The sequence below is a fragment of the Giraffa tippelskirchi genome, chromosome 5, assembly GCF_054371585.1.
Source record: "Giraffa tippelskirchi isolate mGirTip1 chromosome 5, T2T-mGirTip1v1.2.pri, whole genome shotgun sequence".
Taxonomy (NCBI): Eukaryota; Metazoa; Chordata; class Mammalia; order Artiodactyla; family Giraffidae; genus Giraffa; species Giraffa tippelskirchi.
Genome location: NC_137279.1, coordinates 146,770,590 through 146,796,800, shown reverse-complemented (window position 1 = coordinate 146,796,800; position 26,211 = coordinate 146,770,590). Strand labels below are relative to the sequence as shown.

Genomic DNA, 26,211 nt, shown 5'->3' with positions numbered 1-26,211 from the left:
GCCTGTTATCTGCCCAAAATGATTCTTTTCACAATGTACTCATGTGTATACACATGTGTGCACACAAACACACCCACATCTCCCTTTCTTTCTGAAATGGTGAGTAAGTTGAAAACCAGCTCTGATAGGTCATCACAAAATCCCTGTTGTTTTGGTATTCATGGTGGTTATACAGGTTACCTTGGCAACATGTACATTCTTTTCTGGTTTGTCTTGTACAGTCAGTATTATTAATTTTCTGTTTTGAGTTTTTTAACTTTGCAGCATTTTAGATAATGCTGTGCTTCCATTTTGTTGTGTAGAATAAAATAATTGTGTTGAATAAAACCTAGGATTAGAGTGCAAAAAAATGGATAGAAGATCTAAATAGACATTTCTCCAAAGAAGACATACAGATGGCCATATGGTACCTGAAAAGATATTCAACATTGCCAATTATTAGAGAAGTTCAAATCAAAACTACAATGAGGTATCATCTCACACCAGTCAGAATAGCCAACATCAAAAAGTTTATAAATAATAAATGTTGAAGATGGTGTGTAGAAAAAACAACCCACTACATTGTTGATGGGAATGTAAACTGGTAAAACCACTGTGAATAGTATGGAATATCCTTAATAAACTAAAAATAGAACTACTATATGATCCCACAATCCCACTCCTGGGCATATATCTGAAGAAAGACATAATCTGAAAAGATACATCCAACCCAATGTTCATCAAAGTACTATTTAAAATTGTCATGACATGGAAGCAACTTAAGTGTCCATCAACAGATGAATTGAAAAGTAGATGTGACATGTATATTTTATATATATACATACACATATATGTAGAATATTATATATAATGTAATATTACTAAGTCATAAAAAAGAATAAAATAATGTGATTTGTAGCAAAATGGATGGACCTAGAGATTATCATAAGTGAAGCAAGCCAGACAAAGAAAGACAAATAGCAAATGATATCACTTATACGTGGAATCTAAAAAAATGACACAAATGAACTTATTTAGGAAACGGAAATAGACTCACAGACATAGAAAACAAACTTAAGGTTACCAAAGGGCAAAGGGTGGGAGAGGTGGGATACACTGACCCAGACAGGATGCACGTCCAGAAAAGACCCAAGAAAACTTTAAGTATATTCACTTTGGGTTAAACTCAAGTTTAAGGGGTTCACTAACTAGTAAGAGATTTCCATGCAAGTCTGCAAAGACTGGAACATGTGACTATTTTACAAATGTCATATTTTCAACAAGGCATACAAAGGAAATAGGGAAACAAGGCCCATTCAAGGACAAAAATAAATACCCAGAAACTTTCCCCAAAGAAACATCCATATCAGCTTTATTGGACAAAAGTTTTAAAACAACGCTTTTAAAATTTGCTCAAAGAGATGAAGGAAAATATAGACAAAGAATTAAAGGAAATAAGGAAAACAATCCATGAATAAAATATCAATGAAGGCATAGAAATAATCAAATAAACAGAATTTGGGGCGAGGGGAGACAGAAAAATAAAACAACCAAACTGAAAAGTTTACTGTGCAGTGCTTATTCATTCAGTTGTGTCTGACTCTTTGTAAGCCTATGGACTATAGTCCGCCAGGCTCCTCTGTGCATGGGGAATCCCCAGGCAAGAATAACGGAGTGCATTGCCAGTCCCTTCTCCAGGGAATCTTCCCACCCCAGGGACTGAACTCAGGTTTCCTGCATTGCAGGTGGATTCTTTACCATCTGAAGCCAGCAGGAAAGCCCAAAAAGTTCACTAGAAGGATTCAAAAATAGATCTTTAAGAAAGAAAGCAGAATCAGCAAAATTTAAAGATGTCATTTGAAATAATTGAGCCTGAGGAACAAAATGAAAAGAGAATGAAGATAAGTGAACAGAGACTAAGAAACTTATAAAATCCTATACAATGTTCTAATATATTCATTATGGAATTCCAAGAAAGAGAAGAGAGAAAGGAGCAGAAAGGTTATTTGAAGAAAAATTGGCTGAACTCCTAAATTTGAGGAAATACATGAATTTGCAAATCAAAGCTCCATGAATGCCAAGGAAGATAAACAAACTGAGACTCATATCGAAAGAATAAAAAAACTGTTAAAAGTCCCAAACGAGGTGAGAAATTTGAAAGCAAAAAGAGAAAGTAACTCATCACATACAAAGGATTTTCAATAAGACAACCAGCAGATGCATCAGCAGAAACTTTATAGTCGAGAAGGCAGTGGGATGATATATTTAAAATGCTGAAATTAAAAAAAAAGGTATCTACTGAGCATTTTATATTTAGTAAAACTACCTTTGATAGTCAATTTTATGTGACAATTTAAGCCATGGTACTCAGATGTTTGGTCACACATTATTCCAGATGTTTCTGTGAAGGTAAATTTTGGACAAAATTAACACTTAACCAGTAGACCTTGAGTAAGGCTATTCTATAATAAAATAAAGACATGAAAGACATTATATAACAAAATAAAGATGTTATATAACAAAATAAAGACATTACATAAAAAAGGGTGAGTTAACCAAGAAAACATAATAATTATGAACACACATGTGTCAAACATCTGATGCACAAAATATATGATGCAAACATTTACAGAATTGAAAGCAGACATGAACATCTCTGCAATAAATAGTAGGAGACTTCAGTGCCTCACTTTCAATACAGGATAGAACAACGGAGAGATCAAAAAGTAAACAGAAGATTCAAACAAAACTATAGATCAATTGGACCTAACAGACATATGCAAAACACTCGGTCAACCACAACAGAATATACATTTTTCTCAAGTGTATATGGGACATAATCCAGGATACACAATATGTTAGGCCATAGACAAGTTTTAAAAAATTTTAAAATACTGAAATCATACCAAATGTATTTTGCAATCATAAGGGAATGAAAAAATCAACAGCATAAGGAAAAATGGAAAATTCATAAATCTGAGAAAGTTAAATGGCACACTCTTAAAGAGCCAATAAGTCAGAGAAGAAACCACAATGGAAAGTATCTTGAGGCAAATAAAAATGCATGTACAGTATACTGAAATTTATGGGATGCAGCAAAATCAGTGCCAAGAAGCAAGAATATAGCTGTAAGTGATAACATTACAGAAAAAGAAAGATCGCAAGTAAACAAACTACATACCTTATGGAACTAGAAAAAGAAGAATGAACTAAACTCAAAGCCAGCATAAAAAAAGGAAATAATAAATACTAGCATAGAAATAACAAAACAGAATTATAAAAACAACAGAAAAAACACTGAAAACAGGATTTGCTTCTTCAAAAAGGTAAGCAAAATTGGCAAAACTTTATCTAGAAAGACTAGGAGAAAAACATAGATAAGGATCAAATAGCTAAAATCAGAAATCAAAGGGGACATTACTATAATATTACAAAAATAAAAAATATTATGAGTACTATAAAAGGTTATATTCAAATAAATTGGATAACTTAGAGGAAATGGTCAAATTCCTAGAAATATGCACCTACAGACACTGAATCATGAAGAAACAGAAATTCTAAATGGATCTATAATTCATAAGGAGACTGAATAATAATCAAAGACTTCCCAACATTTTCCCAAAGAAAGCTGAAGACTAGATGGCTCCCTTAGTGAAGAAGAATGAACAGTACTTCTCAAATTCTTCCAAAAAATTGAAGAGGAAGGATTATCTCCTAACTCCTATGAGGTTATATTAGCTTGATACCAAAGCCAGACAAAGAAACTATAAATAATGAAAATGAATATACTTTATGAATATTTATATAAAAATCCTCAACAAAATACTAGAAAATTCAATTAAACAGCATATTAAAAATATTACACACCAAGACCAAGTGGGAATTATTCTTGAAATGCAAAAAATGGTAAAATATATGAAAATCAATGTAATATACATTAACAGAATGAATAAAAAAAAACACAATTATCTCAATCAACGAAGGATAAAAAATGACAAAATTCAACAAACTTTGATGATAAAAAATACCCAACAAACAGGGAACTGAAGGAAACTACCTTGATTGCTAAGTGACTCAGTGATAAAGAATCTGTCTGTCAATGCAGGAGACACACAAGAGTTGGGTTGTATTTCTGGGTTGGGAATATCCCCTGGAGGAGGAAACCTACTCCAGTATTCTTGCCTGAAAAATTCCACAGACAGAGGAGCCTGGTGGGCTACAGTCCATGGGGTCACAAAGTGGCGGACATCACTGAGAATGCATGCATGCACATACCTCAACATAATTAAGTTAGTATAGGAAAATAACATTACTTTGCTGACAAAGGTCCGTCTAGTCAAAGCTATGGTTTTTCCAGTAGTCATGTATGGATGTGAGAGTTGGACTATAAAGAGAGCTGAGCGCCAAAGAATTGATGTTTTTGAACTGTGGTATTGGAGAAGATTCCTGAGAGTTCCTTGGACTGCAAGGAGGTCAAACCAATCAATCCTAAAGGAAATCAGTCCTGAATATTCATTGGAAGGACTGATGCTGAAGCTGAAGCTCCAATAATTAGGCCACCTAATGTGAAGAACTATCTCATTGGAAAAGACCCTGATGCTGGGAAAGAGTGAAGGCAGGAGGAGAAGGGGACGACAGAGGATGAGATGGTTGGATGACATCACCGACTTGATGGACATGAGTTTGAGCAAGTTCTGGGAGTTGGTGATGGACAGGGAAACCCGGTGTGCTGCAGTCCATGGGGTCGCAAAGAGCTGGACATGACTGAGTGACTGAACTGAACTGAGGGTAATAACAAGGTCTTCCCTGGTGGCTCAGTGGTAAAGAATCCACCTGTCAATGCAGGAGACGCAGGTTTGATTCCTGGGTTGGGAAGATCAGCTGGAGAAGGAAATAGCCACCCATTCCAGTATCCTTGCCTTAAAAATCTCATGGACAGAGGAGCCTGGTGGGCTACATGCCATGGAGTCACAAACAGTCGGACATGACTGAGCACGCACACATGAACAAACCTCAACATAATTTACATCATATGGGAAAATAACAAGGGCTTCCCTGGTGGCTCAATGGTAAAGAATCCACCTGCCAATGCAGGAGACGCAATTTGACTCTTGGGTTGGAAACTCCTCTGGAGAAGGAAAAATCCACCGAACCCAGTATTCTTGCCTGGGAAATCCTATGGACAAATGATCCTAATGTGCTACAGTCCCTTGAGTCACAAAAGAGTCAGACAAAACTTAGCAACTGAAAATAACAAGAAAATAACACACCCAACATCACATTCAATGTAAAATACTGAAAAAATTTTCCTCTAAGATCATGAATAAGACAAGAATGCCTACTTTTGTCTCTTGTATTTAATATAGTACTGGAAGTCCTAGCCAGACCATTTAGGCAAGGAAATGAATTAAAAGACATGCAAATTGGAAAGGTAGAAATAAAATTATCTCTCTTCATAGAGGACATGATCTTATATTTAGAAAATCTTGAAGACTTTAAACACACACACACACTCTGACATGTCCCAAATCCTGTCAGAATTAATAGACAAATTCAGCAAAATTACAGAATACAAAGCCAATACACAAGTATCTTTTGTTTTTCTACACATTCTCAAAGAATCCAAAAAGGAAATTAAGAAAACAATTCCATTTATAATAATATCAAGAAGACTACCATACATAGAATAAACATATCCAAAGAGGTGAGAAAACTGTACATTGAAACCTTAATGCATCGCTGAAAGAAATTAAAAGATGACACAAGTAAGTGGAAAGACATCCTGTGTTTATGAACTTGAAGACTTAATATTGTTAGGCTACTATTCAAAGTAATCTACAAATTCAATGCAATCCATATAAAAATCCACTTGTTTTCACACATAAGCCATTTTAAAACTTACTGCAAAGCTTTGGTTATCAATACAGCATGGCTCTGATATAAAGACAGACATACAAATCAAGGGGAATAGAATAAGAGCCCAGATGTAAACTCCTGCATGCATTGTCATGTATCATTTTGATACATGGGTATCAAAACCATTCAATGGGGAAAGGACAACCTTTTCAACAAAATGTTGGGAAAACTGCATTCCATATGCAAAATGGGACCCTTACTTTGCATCATATGCAAAAATTAACCCCAAATGGACCAACAGTCTAAATATAAGGACTAAAACTATAAAACTCTTAGAGGAAGACACAGGGCAAAAAAATTCATGATAGGATTTTGAATAATTTCTTTAACACCAAAAGCACATACAACACATACAAAAACAAATAGCCCAGGGAGAGGGTATATGTATACGTACAGCTAACTCACACTGTTGTACAGCAGAAACTAACATAACATTGCAAAATAATTATATTCCAAAAAAACCTAAATACCTCAACTTCATTAAAATTTTGTGCATCAGAAATAGAAAGGCAACCCACAGAATGGGAGAAAATATTTGCAGGTCACATATCTGATAAGGGATTGCTATTTAGAATATATATATACACACACACACACACACACACACACAAATCTATACACACACACACACATATATATACACACACACATATATATATACATATATAAATGAATCATACAACTCAACAACAAATATCAAACAAACCAATGAGGAAATGGGCAAATGATGTGAATAGATATTTTTCCAAAGATGATACACAAATAATAAATAAACACAATAAAAATGCTCAACATCACTAATGATTATGGAAATGCAAACCAAAACCACAATGAGATATGACCTCACCACCACTAGGATGGCAGTAACAACAACAGCAGCAGAAAATAACATCTGTTGGTCAGGATATGGAGAAATTGGAATTCTTGTGCACTAATATTGAGAATGTAGAGTGGTATAAGCATTGTGGAAAAAAGTATGGTAGTTCCTCAAAAAAATGAAAATAAAATTATATCATCCAGAAATTTCACTTCTGGGTTTACACCCAAAACAACTGAAAACAGGGTCTCAAGACATATCTATACATCCATGTTCATAGCACCATTATTCACAACAGCTAAAAGGTAGAAGCAACCCAAGTGCCAATTGACAAATGAATGGATAAAAACATGGTACCTAGTTACAATGGAACATTCAGTTCAGTTCAGTTCAGTTGCTCAGTCGTGTCCGACTCTTTGAGACCCCATGAATTGCAGCACGCCAGGCCTCTCTGTCCATCACCAACTCCCTGGGTCCACCCAAATCTATGTCCATCGAGTCAGTGATGCCATCCAACCATCTCATCCTCTGTCGTCCCCTTCTCCTCCTGCCTCCAATCCTACCCAGCATTAGGGTCTTTTCCAGTGAGTCAACTCTTTGCATGAGGTGGCCAAACATTAAAAGGAAACCAATTTTGTTACAACATGGGTGAACTTTAAAGACATTATGCTAATTAAAATAAGCCAGTAAAAAAAGGGCAAACGTTGTATAATTCCACTTATATAAAAATACCTGTAGTAATCACACTCATAGTAATTCTACAGACAGAAAGTAGAATGGTGATTTCCAGAAAAGCAGAGGATGGGAGGACTGCAAGTTAGTGTTCAATGGGTATAGTATTCCAGTTGAAAGAGCTTATAAAAAGCTCCTGCAGATGGATGGTCATGATGGTTGTACAACAATATAAATATGCTTAATGTACAGTTAAGATGGTTACAATGGTATGTTCTGTGTTATATTTAATATATGTATTAAAGAAGCACAAGCTGGAATCAAGATTGCCAGGAGAAATATCAATAAACTCAGATATGCAGATGACACCACCCTTATGGCAGAAAGGGAAGAGGAACTAAAAAGCCTCTTGATGAAAGTGAAGGAGGAGAGCGAAAAAGTTGGCTTAAAGCTGAACATTCAGAAAACTAAGATCATGGCATCCGGTCCCATCAATTCATGGGAAACAGATGGAGAAACAGTGGAAACAGTGGCAGACTTGATTTTTTTGGGCTCCAAAATCACTGCAGATGGTGATTGCAGCCATGAAATTAAAAGACGCTTACTCCTTCAAGAAAAGTTATGAACAACCTAGATAGCATATTAAAAAGCAGAGACATTACTTTGTCAACAAAGTTTCCTCTAGTCAAGGCTATGGTTTTTCCAGTAGTCATGTATGGATGTGAGAGTTGGACTGTGAAGAAAGCTGAGCGCCAAATAATTGATGCTTTTGAACTGTGGTGTTGGAGAAGACTCTTGAGAGTCCCTTGGACTACAAGGAGATCCAGCCAGTCCATCCTAAAGGAGATCAGTCGTGGGTGTTCATTGGAAGGACTGATGTTGAAGCTGAAACTCCAATACTTGGGCCACCTGATGTGAAGAGTGGACTCATTGGAAAAGACCCTGATCCTTGGAAAGACTGGGGGCAGGAGGAGAAGGCAATGACAGAGGATGAGAGGATGAGATGACAGAGGATGAGATTGCTGGATGGCATCACAGACTCGATGGACTTGAGTTTGGGTAAACTCCGGGAGTTGGTGATGGACAGGGAGGCCTGGCGTGCTGTGGTTTTTGGAGTCACAAAGAGTTGGACACGACTGAGCGACTGAACTGAACTGACCTTAAAAATAAGACAAAAGAAATACTGACGAATGAGGGATATAAATTTTCAGACTGAAAAGTCACAATAAATTGAATCAAAAGAAAATCTTCACAAGCAAACAAATATCTGAGCCAAATCACTGTGAAATTGCAAAATATCTGGTACAGAGATAAACTGCTAAATGTTTCTACTCAGAAGACAAAAACAACACACAGAAGTTCACACACATCAGAATGAGAATTACATGGCAATGGACTTCTCAAAAGTAACACTGGAAGCTAGAAGACAATGAAGCAATTCTGAGAAAACTATGAAGATTCTGCACAGTTAAATCATCATTTAAATATATATGTAGCATAAAAATATGTTTAGGTTTTTAAGTTTTTTTAAAAAAATTACTCTAATGTATAATTTCTCTTTAAACTAGTAAGAAATTATTATATTAATATAAGAAAATAAGCCAAGAAAAAAGATATAGAACCCTGGAAACAGGTCACAACACAGTATATGAGAAAAATGAATTCTCAGGATCACAGTAGTGAATGAATGTACCAAGATGAAGTGATGCACCACGATGACAGCTGTTAAAAACAAGTTTAGAAAGCAAGTAGTCCTGATTAAATTAGCAAATTAAGGGCTCAAGCAGAAGTATATTGAAAATATATATATATGTATGGATGTTCTTGGTGAGAGTTGACTCTTATGAGGTTTCCAAACCAGTTTTTAAATAATAGTATAAGAAGGCAAACATAACCCAGTATATTGTGTGACTCAGCTGAAAGTAGTTATTTATATGGCCATAATAATTAAAATGTTAATTATTAATTAATCCCCAAATAGTGATAATATAATTCTATTGGGAGAAAAGGGGAGAGGATATGTTAAGAATGTGTATTAGGGAGGATTTATAAATAATTAAATCTCCATCTTTCACAGTAGAAATTTCATACAAAATCTAAAATTAAAAAAGAAATTTTAACAGAATAAATATATTACTTGGAAATATGAAAGTAAATAACAGAAGAGTCATCAAAAATTATTAAAGGATCATTGCTCTGGGGAAGCAACAAAAGTGAATTCGAAGGTATGGAGCATGCTGCTGCCGCTGCCGCTGCTAAGTCACATCAGTCGTGTCTGACTCTGTGCGACCCCATAGACGGCAGCCTACCAGGCTCGGCCATCCCTGGGATTCTCCAGGCAAGAACACTGGACTGGGTTGCCATTTCCTTCTCCAATGCATGAAAGGGAAAAGTGAAAGTGAAGTCGATCAGTCGTGTCTGCCTCTTTGAAATCCCATGGACTGCAGCCCACCAGGCTCCTCCGTCCATGGGATTCTCCAGGAATGGGAGTATTAAATTTCCTTCATTTCATTTTGGCTTGTAAACATAGGAGTTAAATATTGGATTAAAATAACATCACTTTTAAATAAAAGATGCAGAGCTTTAGGAAATATACAAAGTACATGAACTTAATAGAGAAGTGAGGAAATAATAAACAAAGCCACTGACAAATAAGAATCTGGTAGAGTTTGATGAGTTCACGAACACAGAAGACAAGAAATCAGTAAGGATAAAGACACCACCATGAATTTTTAAAAAGAAAAATAATCAAATATTTAAGAATTAAAAGGATGAAGGGAGGGAAAAATGTGGAGCTGCTGTTTAGATATTATACATATCCAGATATACAAGATGGAAAAGTCGGAAGGATCTGCTGTGCCTATAGCTAAATGTATTGTGAACTTAAAAAATCTGTTAAGAGGGTAAGCCTAATGCTAAGTGTTCTTATCATAATTATTTTTAAAGGGTTTAAGAAATATTGGAGATGGTCAAACAGGAGAAGGCAAGAGTGAATGTTGACATTTTAGGAATCAGTGAACTAAAACGGACTGAAATGGGTGAATTTAACTCAGATGACCATTATATCTACTACTGTGGGCAAGAATCCCTTAGAAGAAATGGAGTAGCCATCATAGTCAACAAGAGTCCAAAATGAGATACTTGGATGCAATCTCAAAAATTACAAAATGATCTCTGTTTGCTTCCAAGGCAAATCATTCAATATCACGGTAATTCAAGTCTATGCCCTGACCAGTAATGCTGAAGAACCTTAGTTGAACGGTTCTATGAAGACCAACAAGACCTTTTGGAGCTAACACCCAAAAGAGATGCCCTTTTCATTATAGGGGACTGGGATGCAAAAGTAGGAAGTCAAGAAACACCTGGAGTAACAGGCAAATTTAGCCTTGAGGTACAGAATGAAGCAGGGCAAAGGGTAATAGAGTTTTGCCAAGAGAATGTACTGGTCATAGCAAACACTCTCTTCCAAAAACACAAGAGAAGACTCTACACATGGACGTCCCCAGATAGTCAACATCGAAATCAGATTTATTGTATTCTTTGCAGCCAAAGATGAAGAAGCTCTATACAGTCAGCAAAAACAAGACCAGGAGCTGACTGTGGCTCAGATCATGGATTCCTTATTTCCAAATTCAGACTGATATGGAAGAAAGTGGAGAAAATCACTAGACCATTCAGGTATGGCCTAAATCAAATCCTTTACGATTATACAGTGGAAGTGAGAAATAGATTTAAGGGACTAGATCTAATAGACACAGTACCTGATGAACTATGGATGGAGGTTTGCGACATTGTACAGGAGATAGGAATCACGACCATCCCCAAGAAACAGAAATGCAAAAAAGCAAAATGGCTGTCTGAGGAGGCCTTACAAATAGCTGTGAAAGGAAGACAAGTGAAAAACAAAGGAGGAAAGGAAAGATATACCCATTTGAATGCAGAGTTCCAAAGAATAGCAAGGAGAGATAAGAAAGCCTTCCTCAGTGATCAATGCAAAGAAATAAAGGAAAACAATAGAATGGGAAAGACTAAAGATCTCTTTAAGAAAATCAGAGATACCAAGGGAACATTTCATGCAAAGATGGGCTCAATATAGGACAGAAATGGTATGGACCTAACAGAAGCAGAAGATATTAAGAAGAGGTGGCAAGAATACACAAAGAACTATACAAAAAATATCCTCATGACCCAGATAATCACACTGGTGTGATCACTCACCTAGAGCCAGACATCCTGGAATGTGAAGTCAAGTGGGCCTGAGGAAGCATCACTAGGAACAAAGCTATTGGAGGTGATGGAATTCCAGTTGCACTATTTCAAATCCTAAAAGATGATGCTATGAAAGTGCTGCACTCAATACGCCAGCAAATTTGGAAAACTCAGCAGTGGCCACAGGACTGGAAAAGGTCAGTTTTCATTCCAATCCCAAAGAAAGGCAACGCCAAAGAATGCTCATACTACCTCACAATTGCACTCATCTCACATGCTAGTAAAGTAATGCTCAAAAATTCTCCAAGCTAGGCTTCAACAATACGTGAACCGTGAACTTCTAGATGCTCAAGCTGCTTTTAGAAAGGCAGAGGAACCAGAGATCAAATTGCCAACATCTGCTGGATCATCAAGAAAGCAAGAGAGTTCCAGAAAAACATCTATTTCTGCTTTACTGACTATGTCAAAGCCTTTGACTGTGTGGATCACAATAAACTGTGGAAAATTCTGAAAGAGATGGGAATACCAGACCATCTGACCTGTCTCTTGAGAAACCTGTATGCAGGTCATGAAGCAACAGTTAGAACTGGACATGGAACAACAGACTGGTTCCAAATAGGAAAAGGAGTACATCAAGGCTGTATATTGTCACCCTGCTTATTTAACTTCTATGCAGAGTACATCATGAGAAACGCTGGGCTGGTTAAAGCAGAATCTGGAATCAAGAATGCCGGGAGAAACATCAAAACCTCAGATATGCAGATGACACCACCCTTATGGCAGAAAGTGAAGAAGAACTAAAGAGTCTCTTGATGAAAGTGAGAGAGGAGAATGAAAAAGTTGGCTTAAAGCTCAACATTCAGAAAACTGAGATCATGGCATCTGGTCCCATCACTTCATTGCAAATAGACGGGGAAACAGTGGAAACATTGCAGACTTTATTTTTGGGGCCTCCAAAATCACTTTAGATGGTAACTGCAGCCATGAAATTAACTTACTTAACTTGCTTACTCCTTGGCAGGAAAATTATGACCAACCTAGACAGCATATTAAAAAGCAGAGACATTACTTTGCCAACAAAGGTCCATCTAGTCAAGGCTATGGTTTTCCCAGTAGTCATGTGTGGATGTGAGATGTGGACTATAAAGAAAGCTGAGCGCCAAAGAAATGATGCTTTTGAATTGTGGTGTTGGAGAAGACTCTTGAGAGTCCCTTGGACTGCAAGGAGATCCAACCAGTCCATCCTAAAGGAGCTCTATCCTGAGTGTTCACTAGAAGAACTGATGTTGAAGTGTAGCTCCAATACTTCGGCCAAGTAAAGAGAAGAGCAGACTCATTTGAAAAGACCCTGAAGCTGGGAAAGATTTAAGGCGGGAGGAGAAGGGGACGACAGAGGATGAGATGGTTGGACGGCTTCACCGACTCAATTGACATGAGTTTGAGTAAACCCTGGGAGCTGGTGATGGACAGGGAGGCCTGGCGTGCTGCAGGCCATGGTGTCGCAAAGAGTCGTACACAACTGAGCGACTGAACTGAGCTGAACTGAAGAGAAACTTTAAGAAAAATTAAAAGACCTTCAAATTATTTTACAGAACTGGTTTTATCAGTCTTCTGTAAAAGTCAGAAATAGAAAAAGTAACGTCATATGCTTAGAATACAATATTTTATCAGAAGAAATTCTGAAAAAAACAAAATAAAAACAAGTACACATATGATGGTGGTGCTAGGGGTAAAGAACTCACTTGCCAATGCAGGAGACATAAGTGATGTGAGTTCGATCCCTGGGTTGGGAAGATCCACTAGACGATGGCTTGGCAACCCACTCCAGTATTCTCGTCTGGAGAATCCCATGGACAGGGAATCCTGGTGGGCTACAGTCCATACCGTTGCAGAGTCAGACATGATTGAGGTGACTTAGCATACATGCACAGATATGATGACCAAAATGTTATTAAGATAAAATTTTTTGTGTAATAAATAATTATCTTCAAAGTCTGAAAGACATTTTATATCCTTTTTAATATAAGTGATTTATATTAATCTGATAATTGACAGATTTCCTGAAGGATGTACCATGCTGACACAGTCATACAATAACAAAAAAAATTCAATATGGTTCTTGCTAATATGTGTGTGTTTGTGTGTGTGTGTGTGTTTTCAGTTGCTCAGTGTGTCTGACTCTTTGCAACCCCATGGACTGTAGTCTTCCAGGCTCCTCTTCCATGGGATTTTCCTGGTAAGAATACTGGAGTGGGTTGCCATGCCCTCCTTCAGGGGATCTTCCTGACCCAGGAATCAAATCTACATCTCCTGCGTCTCCTGCATTGTAGGTAGATTCTTTACTGCTGATCCACTGAGGAAGCCCTTCTTGATAATACTTATTTCTAATTACCAACTTCTAGTCAAAATCAGGGCTTTCCTATCCATGAAACAACTTTCTGAATATATATATATATATATATATATATATAAAATATTAAATGAGATATAGATATTTTATCTAAAAGTCTCAACATATATTTCATGGAGTCATATTTATATTTCAAATTAACATGCTGAATGTTTAACAAATATAATTACTCTTCATCAAAATATGTTCATTAAATATAATTTAAAAATTCATATAACTAACCTTTTTGAATGCGATATCTTGGTTTTCTTGTTTTTAATTCATATAAAATAGAAGAAACATGTTTTCTCTGTTCAGTAGAGTATTTTAAAACAGGAGAATATATACTCTGTGGAAACAAAATAAAAGCAATGACAACAATGATAATATCTCATATATGTTTTAGAGTTCTCAAAGAACTCTCACATGTATTGTAATACATTATCATGACTGACTTTTATTTTAAAAAACAACAGCAAAACCTGTGAGGTAGGCAGAGTTTAGAAAAGATGAAAAGAGTTCCATTATGTATGATTCTGATAAACAGACCTCCTATTAAGAGCTGATGATATACTTAAGACAATGTTCTAACAGAGATTGAGGGGAAGGGGAAGGGGATCTGTCAGGAGGGTGACATGACAAAAGAATCAGAAGGGAGAAGAAATAAGAACAAACAAAAGAAGCAAGAAGCTTTCCTTCAGAAAGCCTGAAGGAAGATTCTAAGAAAGAAGGGACAAAATTATTTCACAGAACACTAAAAGACAGTAAAACAGGAAGAAATAAATGGGGCCAGAATTATCACAAGCATTAAAAGTACGTGTGGAAAGGATAATAAGTAGCATATTGATAAGGAGCTCTGTGGAGAACAGAGACACTCTCAGATGTAAACCATACAATCCCTGTAAACTGGTTGGGAATGATTTAATAATTGATACTGTGTTATCTCTTTCTTCACAGTCCATTCAGGATTGGTACAGAGAATTCTTTGAGTATCAAACATCATATCTATATTTCAGGCAGCAAGATGGAAGAAAGGATAAAATGATAAAAGGGAACAGGCCACGTTGTCTTAAAAGACTTTCCTAGAGGCCCTTCCAATAACTTCTGTTCACATCTCATTGACTTCCCACAGCTAAAACTGAGAGGGCAAGAAATGCAGCCTTTGTGCTATGGACTTTACTTCCTGGAGTAAAATGGCGGGTCTGTTACCAAAAAGGAAGAGAAGGACAGACATTCGTAGGCAACTAACACACTGCTACAGGAAAAAAAAAATCAGAATTTTAGGAAGGGACATATGCTTGTATATGAAAAAACCTTCCCAGGGTATTATGCTTTCCTTGATGAGAACCACTGGTCTAAATTTTGACGATTCACTGGTCTCAATTTTGATTTGACATATATATATGTGTATGTGTGTATATATACATTTGTGAATTGTAAATATATTTGTAATTTGTAAATATATTTGTGAATTTGTAAATATATATATTTACACACACACACACATATATATACGTGCGTCCTCGGGTAGATCTCTTTTCTGAGATTTGGTTCTGTATATTTGTTTATCGAATACTTGTATAGTGTTTATCATATTTGCCATTATTTTACACTCTTTATAGATATTAATTTATTTAACACTCATAACCATTATTAACTGAGCTCTTTTGCCCTGGGAAATCTCACAGACACAACATACTCAAGAGATTTGATGTCATATCTTTCCTCTAAACCTTTTAGTACTTATTTCTAGTTCTTGGGAATAGCAGTACCTTCATCCAAGGGGAGAAAACTCACAAAAATTCTCTAACATATAATAGGTGATAGAATTTTTAAACAGATTTTTTTCATGGTCCCCTTGCCTTAACTGTCCAGTTGTCAAAACCTCTTTTACTCTACAATTTAGAAGGAACACTTGGATATGTGTCCTAGTCCCCTGTATTCACAATTTTATGAACAAATTTCTGTACCATATAATAGACATATTTAATTAAATATCCTTGAATTTCTTTTTATCTTTTAAATTTTATATGTCCTCTAAATTATTTTTTGAAAACACAGTTTCTATGCAGTGACTCATTATGCAAGGAATTTTTTTTTTAATGTTTGTGTTAGGTACTCTGTATTATCTGGTCCTGGAATGAATCTCAGTTTTCATTTTGCTCTAAAAAATCCTTCCCTAATAACTTTTACACAACACTACTTTAAGTTCTTACATGACAAAAGTACTACTTTTTGCTAGAAAGACAAATAGGTAGCTACTTTTGAGCTCACCTATTCTCTCTATATTTAGAAATTTTTCTTAAGGTTATCAAGAATAATTATAGTAATACACAGTAACATATTATCAAAGAATGGCAATATTTTAAGTAATGCTGTTTTTATCTTTATCTGGGCTCAATTCTTTCCATTAAACAAAGTATGACAGAAAAATGTAGACTACTGTTTTGCAACCAAATCTTAACAATCAATTTCAAAGGCTTTTTCAATTTCAAATTTGTCCATCAATCTTCTTCATGCCATATTATCATTCTTGTATCCTTTTACTTCTATGAATTTTGCTCTGTTTTGGTAACCACGTTCTGTCTCTCCCTCTTAACATATAATTCATCATATATTAAAAATCAATTCAAATACTAATTCAGTGATAGAAATGGACTGTTTCTTTCTTCAAGATCTCACACTTACATTCTCCATATAAGAAAATAATAAAAGTAGAATGAAATGATACATTCAACAATTCTGTTTCTACTAGTATTTATTCCTTTACCCCTCTAGAAGAATAGAAAAAAAATTTAAATGTATGTATTGATACAGGGTGCTCGGGGCTGGTGCACCGGGATGACCTGGAGGGATGGGATGGGGAGGGAGGTGGAAGGGGGGTTCTAGAAGGGGAAAACATGTACACCCATGGTGGATTCATGTCAATGTATGGCAAAACAAATACAATATTGTAAAGTTAAAAAATAGAAAATAAACTAATTAAAAAAATAAAAATAAAAAATAAATGTATGTATTTGTCAAATCTGAGTATCCAAACTCTATCACAAATAAAATTTATTTGCAGAATCATGAAATTTTAAAGCCCTCAAGTCAAATCAACATATATGTTGGTTTGTCCCCTTATCCTTTTTCATATATAATTCACATATCATTGTTTATCATCATTTAAAATAATTTTCCCTTCCTTGGATTTTATAAAAGAAGAATCCATGACACAGGGTGCGTATGTGATGTGAAACAAATCTATAGAAAGATGATCAGAGTCTAAAACTTCAAATGAACTGAGACTTATATAAGTTGTCAATATAAAGAAAATTGGATTTCTGTCTTATATACTGCAATTAAAAAAAGGAAGGATGTATCTATTTATTGACTGATCTTCAAAATCACAGAGAAAGCAAGTCATGATAACACTGGAAATAATCTAATAAGTATATTGTTTTCAATAATTGAAAGGGTATTCTATTAACTAAAGTGCCTTAACCTTAACACTGATCTTCAATAAATTAGGGAAATATTTTAAGGATTTTTGGTAGCATTTAGAAAAGAAATAATCACCAAGGAGCAGTATATATTGAAAACAAACTAATTACATCAGGTATAATTTTAATTTTAACAGAGTCAGAATCAGTTTCAGATACCCTTGATAAGATAGACCTGAATTTCAACAATGTTTGATAAATAATTTCACTACTTTATGGAAAGATAATAGGATTTGGTACAGATCAGAGATGTTGGGTTATCATATGGAAAAGAGTAAGGATTAATAAAATGAAGGAGGCTCTTTAATGTCATGATACATGGACATGTTCTTAGCCCTATGCTGATCAATATTTATCTGCATGATGTGAATAAAACTATAAGGAAAATTCTTATCAAATTTTCAAAGGAGGTAGTAAAAGAACAAAATCAGTTAAGATCAGACAAATTTAAAAGATTACAGATAGATGCAGCAATGGGTAAAATTGGAATAGATGAATTTTAATAGGAATAAATATTGCAGTTCGGAAAATACATTTAATCACTAAAATAATATTATTGAACACATGAATGATAAAAAATATTTTGATTAAGACTATAGTAAAAGTCTATTGTGTGATGACTTTAAAGCTGTATTAAGCATTCTATCTAGAATGAGGGAAATGACAGTCTTACCATATTTATTTCTGATCAGAACCATAGCTGAAGTACTATGTCAGGTCAGGGCAACAGATTTTCAGATGATTAAAGATACTCTGGAATATGAAAAGGAAGGAGCCTACCTTCTGAATTATTTTTAAAATAAGACCTACATAAATAAGCCATGCATAAGTGTAGAGAAGAGGTAATAGAGATCCAGGCTTCTCATGTCCTCCAACTTCCATCTTCCTTATCTTCTAAAAGGATACCATTCTCTTATTCAAATCATAGAAATTTAGAATTTCATCTCTATTTTATCCTTTTTCTGAAACACTTTAAGTCATCAGCAGATCTCGGCAATTCTACTTTCTAAATCTATTTCAAATCTGTTTGCTTCTCTCTGATTTCACTTCACTTCTCTAGTATAATCTATAATCATCTCTTCCAAACAGAAATATCAATGGTTTCCTATTGGTCTCTGCCATAACCCTTGCTCTCACAAGATAGTCAAAAGGTAACTCTGATCATTGTTTTTCTTTGGCTTTAAAACCCCATAATGGCTGTCCAAGGTCCTTGTTATGTCCAAATCCTTATTATGAGACACAAAAACTCAGTAAAATATGGCCCTCAAATACACAATCAAACTATCTTATACTACTCAACTTGGTTGATTATACTCCTACCATATGGATTTCATTCAGTCCCTTGAACCCGATCCAACTAAAACAAGCTACTGCATGCCTCAGTTCCTTGTGTAAGCTCTTCCCTCTGCCTAGAACACTCTCCTTCCTATACTTTCTATGACTAGCTTCTTATCTTTTATGTCTTAATTTTAAATATCATCCCCTCAGAAAAAAAACGTTTTGTGAAAATCCTATGAGAAGTAGGCATCCTCCTATTATTCTCTATCTCAGCACCTTATTTAATTCATAACACTTATCACAATTTTATTTGTTTACTAAGGTTATATATTTTTTCTTAGAATCTAGTCCACAAAGCACTAAGAACTTTGCTTATCTTGTTTACTCAAAGTAAAGAGTGGCCCTTGGTACTCAGCACATACTCAATAATCATTTGTTACATGTGGAATGAATAGCATTAAAGAGAAGTGCTAGAAGCAATGAGTGGAGGTTTAGGAACATTGGTTAACATAATACAAACTCCATTTTTTGGAAATTGTCTAACAACTAGACTTTGCTGTTCGGTCACTAAGTCATGTTCAGCACTTTGTGACCTCATGAACTGCAGCACGCCAGACTTCCCTGTCCTTCACTATCTCCTACTGTTTACTCAAACTTATGTCCATTGAGTCAATGATGCCATCCAACCATCTCATCCTCTGCTGCCCGCTTCTCCTCCTGCCCTCAATTTTTTCCAGCATCAGGGTCTTTACCAATGACCTGACTCTTCACTTCAGTGGCCAAAGCATTGCAGCTTCAGCTTCAGCTTCAGCATCAGTCCTTCCAATGAATATTCAGGGCTGATTTCTTTTAGGATTGACTGGTTTGATCTCCTTAGTCCAAGGGACTCTCAAGACTCTTCTCCAGCAGCACAAATCAAAAGCATAAATTCTTTGGCATTCAGCCTTCTTTATGGTCCAACTCTCATATCCATACATGACTATTGGATAAACTATAGCTATGACTAGATGGACATTTGTCAGCAAAGTGAGATCTCTGCTTTTTAATATGCTGTCTAGGTTTTTCATAGGTTTTCTTCCAGGGAGAAGAATTTCATGGCTTTTAATTTCATGGCTGCAGTCACAATCCACAGTGGCTTTGGAGCCCAAGAAAATAAAATCTATCATCGCTTCCATTTTTTCCCCCATCTATTTGCCATGAAATGATGGGACCAGATACCATGATTTTTGTTTTCTGAATGCTGTTTTAAGCCAGCTTTTTTCACACCCCTCTTTCACCTTCATCAAGAGGTTCTTTAATTCCTCTTCACTTTCTGCCATGAGAGTGATATCATCTGCATATCTGAAGTTGATATTCCTCCTGGCAATCTTGATTTCAGATTGTGAGTCATCCAGCCCGGCATTTCACATGATTTACTCTGCATAGAAGTTAAAAAAGCAGGGTGACAACATACAGCCTTGACATAATGCTTTCTCGATTTTGAACGAGTCCATTGTTCCATGTCCAGTTCAAACTGTTCCTTCTTGACCTGCATATAAGTTTCTCAGGAGACAGGTAACATGGTCTGGTATTTTTATCTCCTTAAGAATTTTCCATAGTTTGTTGTGATCCACACTGTCAAAGGCTTTTGCATGGTCAATGAAACATAAGAGGATGGTGTTTCCCTTGCTTTTTCTATGCTCCAACATATGTTTGCAATTTGATCTATGGTTCCTCTGCCTTTTCTAAATCCAGCTTGAACATCTGGAAGTTCTCGGTTCACATACTGTAAAAGCCTAGCTTGAAAGATTTTGAGCATTACCTTGCTAGCATGTGAAATGAGCACAACAGTACGATGGTTTGAAAATTCTTCGGCATTGCCTTTCTTTGGGACTGAAATGAAAACTGACCTTTTCCTAAATTGCTAGTTTATATTTTTTAAACACATACTGTAAAAGCCTAGCTTGAAAGATTTTGAGCATTACCTTGCTAGTATGTGAAATGAGCACAACAGTACGATGGTTTGAAAATTCTTCGGCATTGCCTTTCTTTGGGACTGAAATGAAAACTGACCTTTTCCTAAATTGCTAGTTTATATTTTTTAAAGGACTCTACCAAAGTAACACTTTAAAATAATCTGTTCTTTAATTCCTGAAATTCTTCCTACTCTATGGCTTCTCCAAAACATTTCACTGAGCAGCCCTTTACAATTCTCCTATTCCCTTCTTCTAAGCATTTTATCATATACATCAACAGAGACTCTCTAAATTTTCTGAAGGCTCTTTAACTTTACCATTTCTCAATGTTCTACCCACAGAAAAACATAACCATCTAGTAAAAACTATTATTATACACACACACACACACACACACACACATATGATTCAGGTACATCTCCCTATGTACCTTTTCTTTTGATTTCTACATTACAATAAGCCAGAGAACAAAAATCACAATGAAAGAGTTCTTCCTTGATAATACTGAGTAGAGAAGCCAAGAAAAAAAAATCATATATAAGTAGTGTTAAAATAGGCAGACATAATCTGTATATGAATAAATCTTATTCAATTATAATGAGAAAGAAAACCCAGAGTGTTAAGGAAAATTAGAATAGATTAAATGAGGATCCATGGAGTTTCTTGTAATTGACAAACCATACAAGTACATGGTTGTAAAATACCAGATGGCTGACTGTACTAGCTATTTAATTCCCCTTCCCAAGAATGGTGACAGTGGTAACAATTTCCTCAATCTTCTTTCTAGATCAAGGGTAAATATTTTAAGTTAAACTTTCTGTCTCTGAAAATCAAGATTCATTTCCAATCCTTAGCGGTCTGAGTTCTAAATTTAGTGTCGTTAGGTGTTCTGAAGATTGTTGGCTTTGTTTTCACAATATATATTAAGCAAATCAGAGTCCTTTGACTTTAAAGGAAATCGTGTCTTTGAATAAAGCAGATTGTTAATGAAGACTCCTTGTTATGTTATCTATTTATGCCTACACTATCTGTAGTATCCTATACCTGAACAAGCATTTGCTTTGACTATATTATATATCATTCATTGTAAGTAGTCTCCATTTTAATGATGATTCTAAAAACCTCTTCAGATACACAGCCAAGATTCCAGCCCCCTGTGTCCTACCCCATTTGTTGTTGTTTCTGTTGCCTTTCCTCTTCTCAGCCAAAACATGATCTTTAAAAGTGCTAATCCAGATCTTAGGTATTCTATATAATACTCAGAAAACTTTAGGAATATGCTAAAATCCCAACTAAAAAAGTTGTTCTCTTTTGTCTGCATGATAACTGTTAGCTCTAGTGTTTGGCTACACATCCTGTCACTAACTTAGCAAGGAAAACCTTTGCTAATGCATAGTGATCCATGCATGGTGAGTTCCACTTGACCTTGGCTTTCAAGAATAAGTATTGGTTAACAGGAAAAGCCATTGAGGAAGGGGCATGATTTAAGATAAAAGTTTCATGAGAAAAAGTTACTTTTTAAGATATTCCCCTTAAGCAACTGGCAGGTTTAACTGCTAGCTGGAAAATTACTACCTTATACTTGATCCCAATCTTACTTTATCGTAACAAAAAAGACTAGAAATGAAGTGATAATATTCTTGATAAATGGGGAAGAGATTTCACAAAGGATGACCTGGACAAACAAATACAGGAGAAACCTAGTAGATATAGAATGAAATGCAACATTACTCATCTATACAAAAAAATAGCCACAGATATAAGGATGGCTGAAATTATATTTTGCTGCAATTGTCCAGTTAAAGAACATGTGAAAAAAGCATCATAGGAAGTTATGCTCCCTCAATTGAAGAATGATTAAAGCCTAAGGTCTATCCTTACCAAGATTAGAGGTGCCAATGAACAAATCATTGAGGCCCACTCTTAAGTGTGCTATATGACACTGGTAATACAGCAACTGCTTGGTAGCAGCAGTTGTCAAACACTCAGTAAAAAGAGATGTTTCAAACTTCCAGATTTCAAAGTAAGTTATAATTTCAAGTTCAGAGAATACAATGATAGTTCATCAATAATAATAATTGATACTATAGAACAGAAGTAAAGGGCATGAGGAAATTTCAAAGTATACAGGTTTATGCTTTGAAAAATCTCTCCAGAAATATGTTTGATTAATTACTATTCACATGACAATGCAATTCTATTCATAATCCTTTTTTTCTAAGACATTTTTACATTGACTAATAGCCAACATATTATATAGTAGTAATTGAAAATAATTCTGTATCTGATTTACCTAAGGATCACATTTTAAAAAGTGTATGACTCTACATAATCAATATCATTTTTTCATATCTTTCAAGCGCTTATTGCATTCTACCTTATATAATAGTCAAGTACATTTTTCATCCCTAGAAGACATTATTCTCAGAACTGGGGCCATAGTTTACTTATCTCAATATCCCTGCACCACTTTGACTGGATTCTTCAACCTCTGTTGCAGTATCAATTCACAAATAACAAAAAAGAATTGAGATATTTGATTAGTTTTTCAACAAATATGTATTGAGTGCCAGCTATACCCATGGTACCATGCTAGGCAAATGTACAAAGTTTTTATTTTGTGAATATTTAAATTCTATACTTCTCAAAATATGGCATGATTTAATGATTAACCCTCTATATAGATATGGAAAACATGAGAAGTAAGATAAAAATATTTAAAGTAAGAAAAAGCATACTAGAAAGCACAGGCTGACTGCTAAACACATTTCTGATAAAAATTTGCATTTTATTAAACCCTAAGTATTAACTCAATTGGTTAAAATAATATTTAGTAAATAAATAATTTTTAAATCTAATCATTTTGAAATGAAAGAGACATACTATGCATTAGTAATATAAGTTAATACTGCTTAAGTAACCCCCAAATGAGATCACTAACATGCTGGTGGTAAAATTTAATGGCAGGCAATGAAATAATATTTTTCAGAAAAAAAAAAAAACTCTTTCCTTAACACATAAAATACATAGCTCAAGAATCAATATTTCTAGGTATATTTGAACAATGTTGGTATTTATGAAAAAAGGAGAAAAGAGCAAAAATTGAGACTGCCAATATTTTATGATGTTTAGGTTGTTCTCCTTTAACCTACACCACTCAGTTGTGTGCGACTCTTCGCGACCCCATGGACTATATAGTCCATGGAATTCTCCAGGTCAGAATATTGGGGTGGGTAGCCTTTCCCTTCTCCAGAGGATCTTCCCAACCCAGTGTTCGAACCCAGGTCTCCCTCATTGTAGGCGGATTCTTTACCAGCTGAGCCACAAGGGAAGTCCTTAACCTACACATCTTAAGCAAATATAACATTATAGAAAGTTTTAAATTGGTTTAGAATCTGAGAAAGGGTTTATATTTACCATAAAGATTTCAATAAATTAATATAGTAGCCATAGATATAATTGTGTTTTAAAGTGGTGGTTGTTTAGTTGCTAAGTTGTGTCTGACTCTTGCGACCCCATCGACTGTAGCCTGCCAGGTTCCTTGTCCACGGGATTCTCCTGACAAGAATACTGGTATGGGTTGCCACTTCCTTCTCCAGGGGATCTTCCCCACCCAGGGATTGAACCCCAGTCTCCTGTATAACAGGCAGATTCCTTACCAACTGAGCTAAGCATACTACATACAACTTAAATGTGCTTTATAAATACATATTGATAAAATATTAAATTGAGTTGGTAACAACTACTTGGATAATATTTTCTAGAATTGAGGATTTAGCCTTCTGCACCTGGCAGTGATATACTCATTCGGGGAGTTCAGAATATTTGTAAATGTTGCTTCATATAAGATTTTATTACTATACTAAGGACTAAAATAACTGTTTTAAATGCAGTATAATAATGCTTCGTCCCTCTGAATGATATATACATATATATGTGTGTGTGTGTGTGTGTGTGTGTGTATATAAAATGAACTGCGGGGACTTCTTTGAGCAAAAAGTGGATTATATAATAGTCAGGATTTATAATATATATGTCTACATATGTTTGTGTGTGTATAAAACAGTATTCAGTGTATAAAACACATACTCATGAGACAGATAAATAGAAAGGCTTTAATTAACCCTGAATTGCCAACCTGTAAGTTCTACAGCTTCATTACAAATCTCAGTCTATTCAACTTCACAATGTATTCAGCACAGCTTCCTAAACAACCTCAGTCCTACTGCTCTTATTTCCAGTAGAAAATATTTCAGCCATGGTCCAAAGGTTTATTATTTACATGAAGTCAAATGCTCTTGTGGCTAGGTAAATGGCTCAAAACTGTAGCTACTAAAACTTTCAAAAGAAAACAGGTTTATTTGCAGTCCTTAAGCTAATAAAGTAGGTATTGTCAGAATCATTATAATTTGTAAAGCAAAAACTTAAATATAAAGAAATGCCTGCAATTTACCATAAGTCTCTACAGGCTTTCTAGATGGATATAATCAGCTAAATCCATCCTTAGATGGCATGTCTCTAAAAATATCTTAATAGATCAGTGAGCACCAATGTGATTCAATAATTAATATTTTCCAAGTCATGGTGCTAAGTTTGATTTGAGAAAATTCAGTCCTATCAATTTCCAGATGAGTCATAATACACAAATCTTTGTCATTCAAAGCTTACACCAATATTAATATACACTGAAATAGCTACTCTCTCTTACCATGAACAAATAAAAATTCATTTTAAGTAAGTGGTGAAGAATGGTCATTTTATTAACTTTGCTTTTTTTTATTATAAAAAGATTGACAGTTTGAAAAGTTTTGCATTAGCAGTCTTTGCAAAGCCATTTTTTTTGCTAGTACATTTCACTGGATTTAAAATGGTAATATTAGCTCTCTTGCATGAGGAAGTAAATAATTTCATGAACATTTTTATGCAAGTTTCAAATAGCTAAAACATGAAGGCTTGGATGATTATTAAGTGTATTTCTCTTTTCAACTTTACACTTATCTTGTGTGTACAGCTGATATCCCTAGTGTCCAATCAGAGACAGGTTTTCATCCTGTTGTCCAGGGAATGATGGGCACAATTCCTTTGACACTGATGAGAGGTGAATACATAAATCCAGCCCACTTCAGTGAAAATTGACCCATAATTTTTTTTTACCCTGAAGAAAAATACAGGTAATAAAGTTTAAAGATGGAAAAAAATACAGTTAAAACTCTTGAGGTGTACCATTATTTAACAATAGTCAGCAAACACTATATTTTGCCTTGAGGACAGTGAGCTCCAGATTTGCTTTCAGGTGCTCATGAATTCTAATAATCATGTTTTTTTATATGATAGAAAGAAACCTAAAAATATGAATGACAGGTTTTTCACATTTCAATGAAATCAAAAGTTAAAACTAAAAAGAAAAGGCATAATTTTAAAATATTTTCTTCTACCTCTACTCTACCTTAAGATGTTTCTTATGAAATGAGTGTATGTATTTTCTATAAATATTTAGTAGTGGAAAATATA

At 35.0% G+C, this 26,211-nt stretch overlaps 1 protein-coding gene across 4 annotated transcripts in view; it reads right to left on the bottom strand.

Annotated features, from left to right (window-relative positions):
* LRRIQ3 (leucine rich repeats and IQ motif containing 3) overlaps positions 1 to 26,211 on the bottom strand; it is a 176,784-nt gene that overhangs the window by 63,547 nt on the left and 87,026 nt on the right. For all 4 annotated transcript variants that reach the window (XR_014053605.1, XM_081490214.1, XM_081490215.1 and 1 more), the window contains exon 6: positions 14,226 to 14,331. Coding sequence is in view for 3 of the 4 variants with exons in the window: in XM_081490214.1 (XP_081346340.1) it covers positions 14,226 to 14,331 (106 nt within the window). In the remaining variant the exon portion in view is untranslated. The remainder of the gene's footprint in view (positions 1 to 14,225; positions 14,332 to 26,211) is intronic.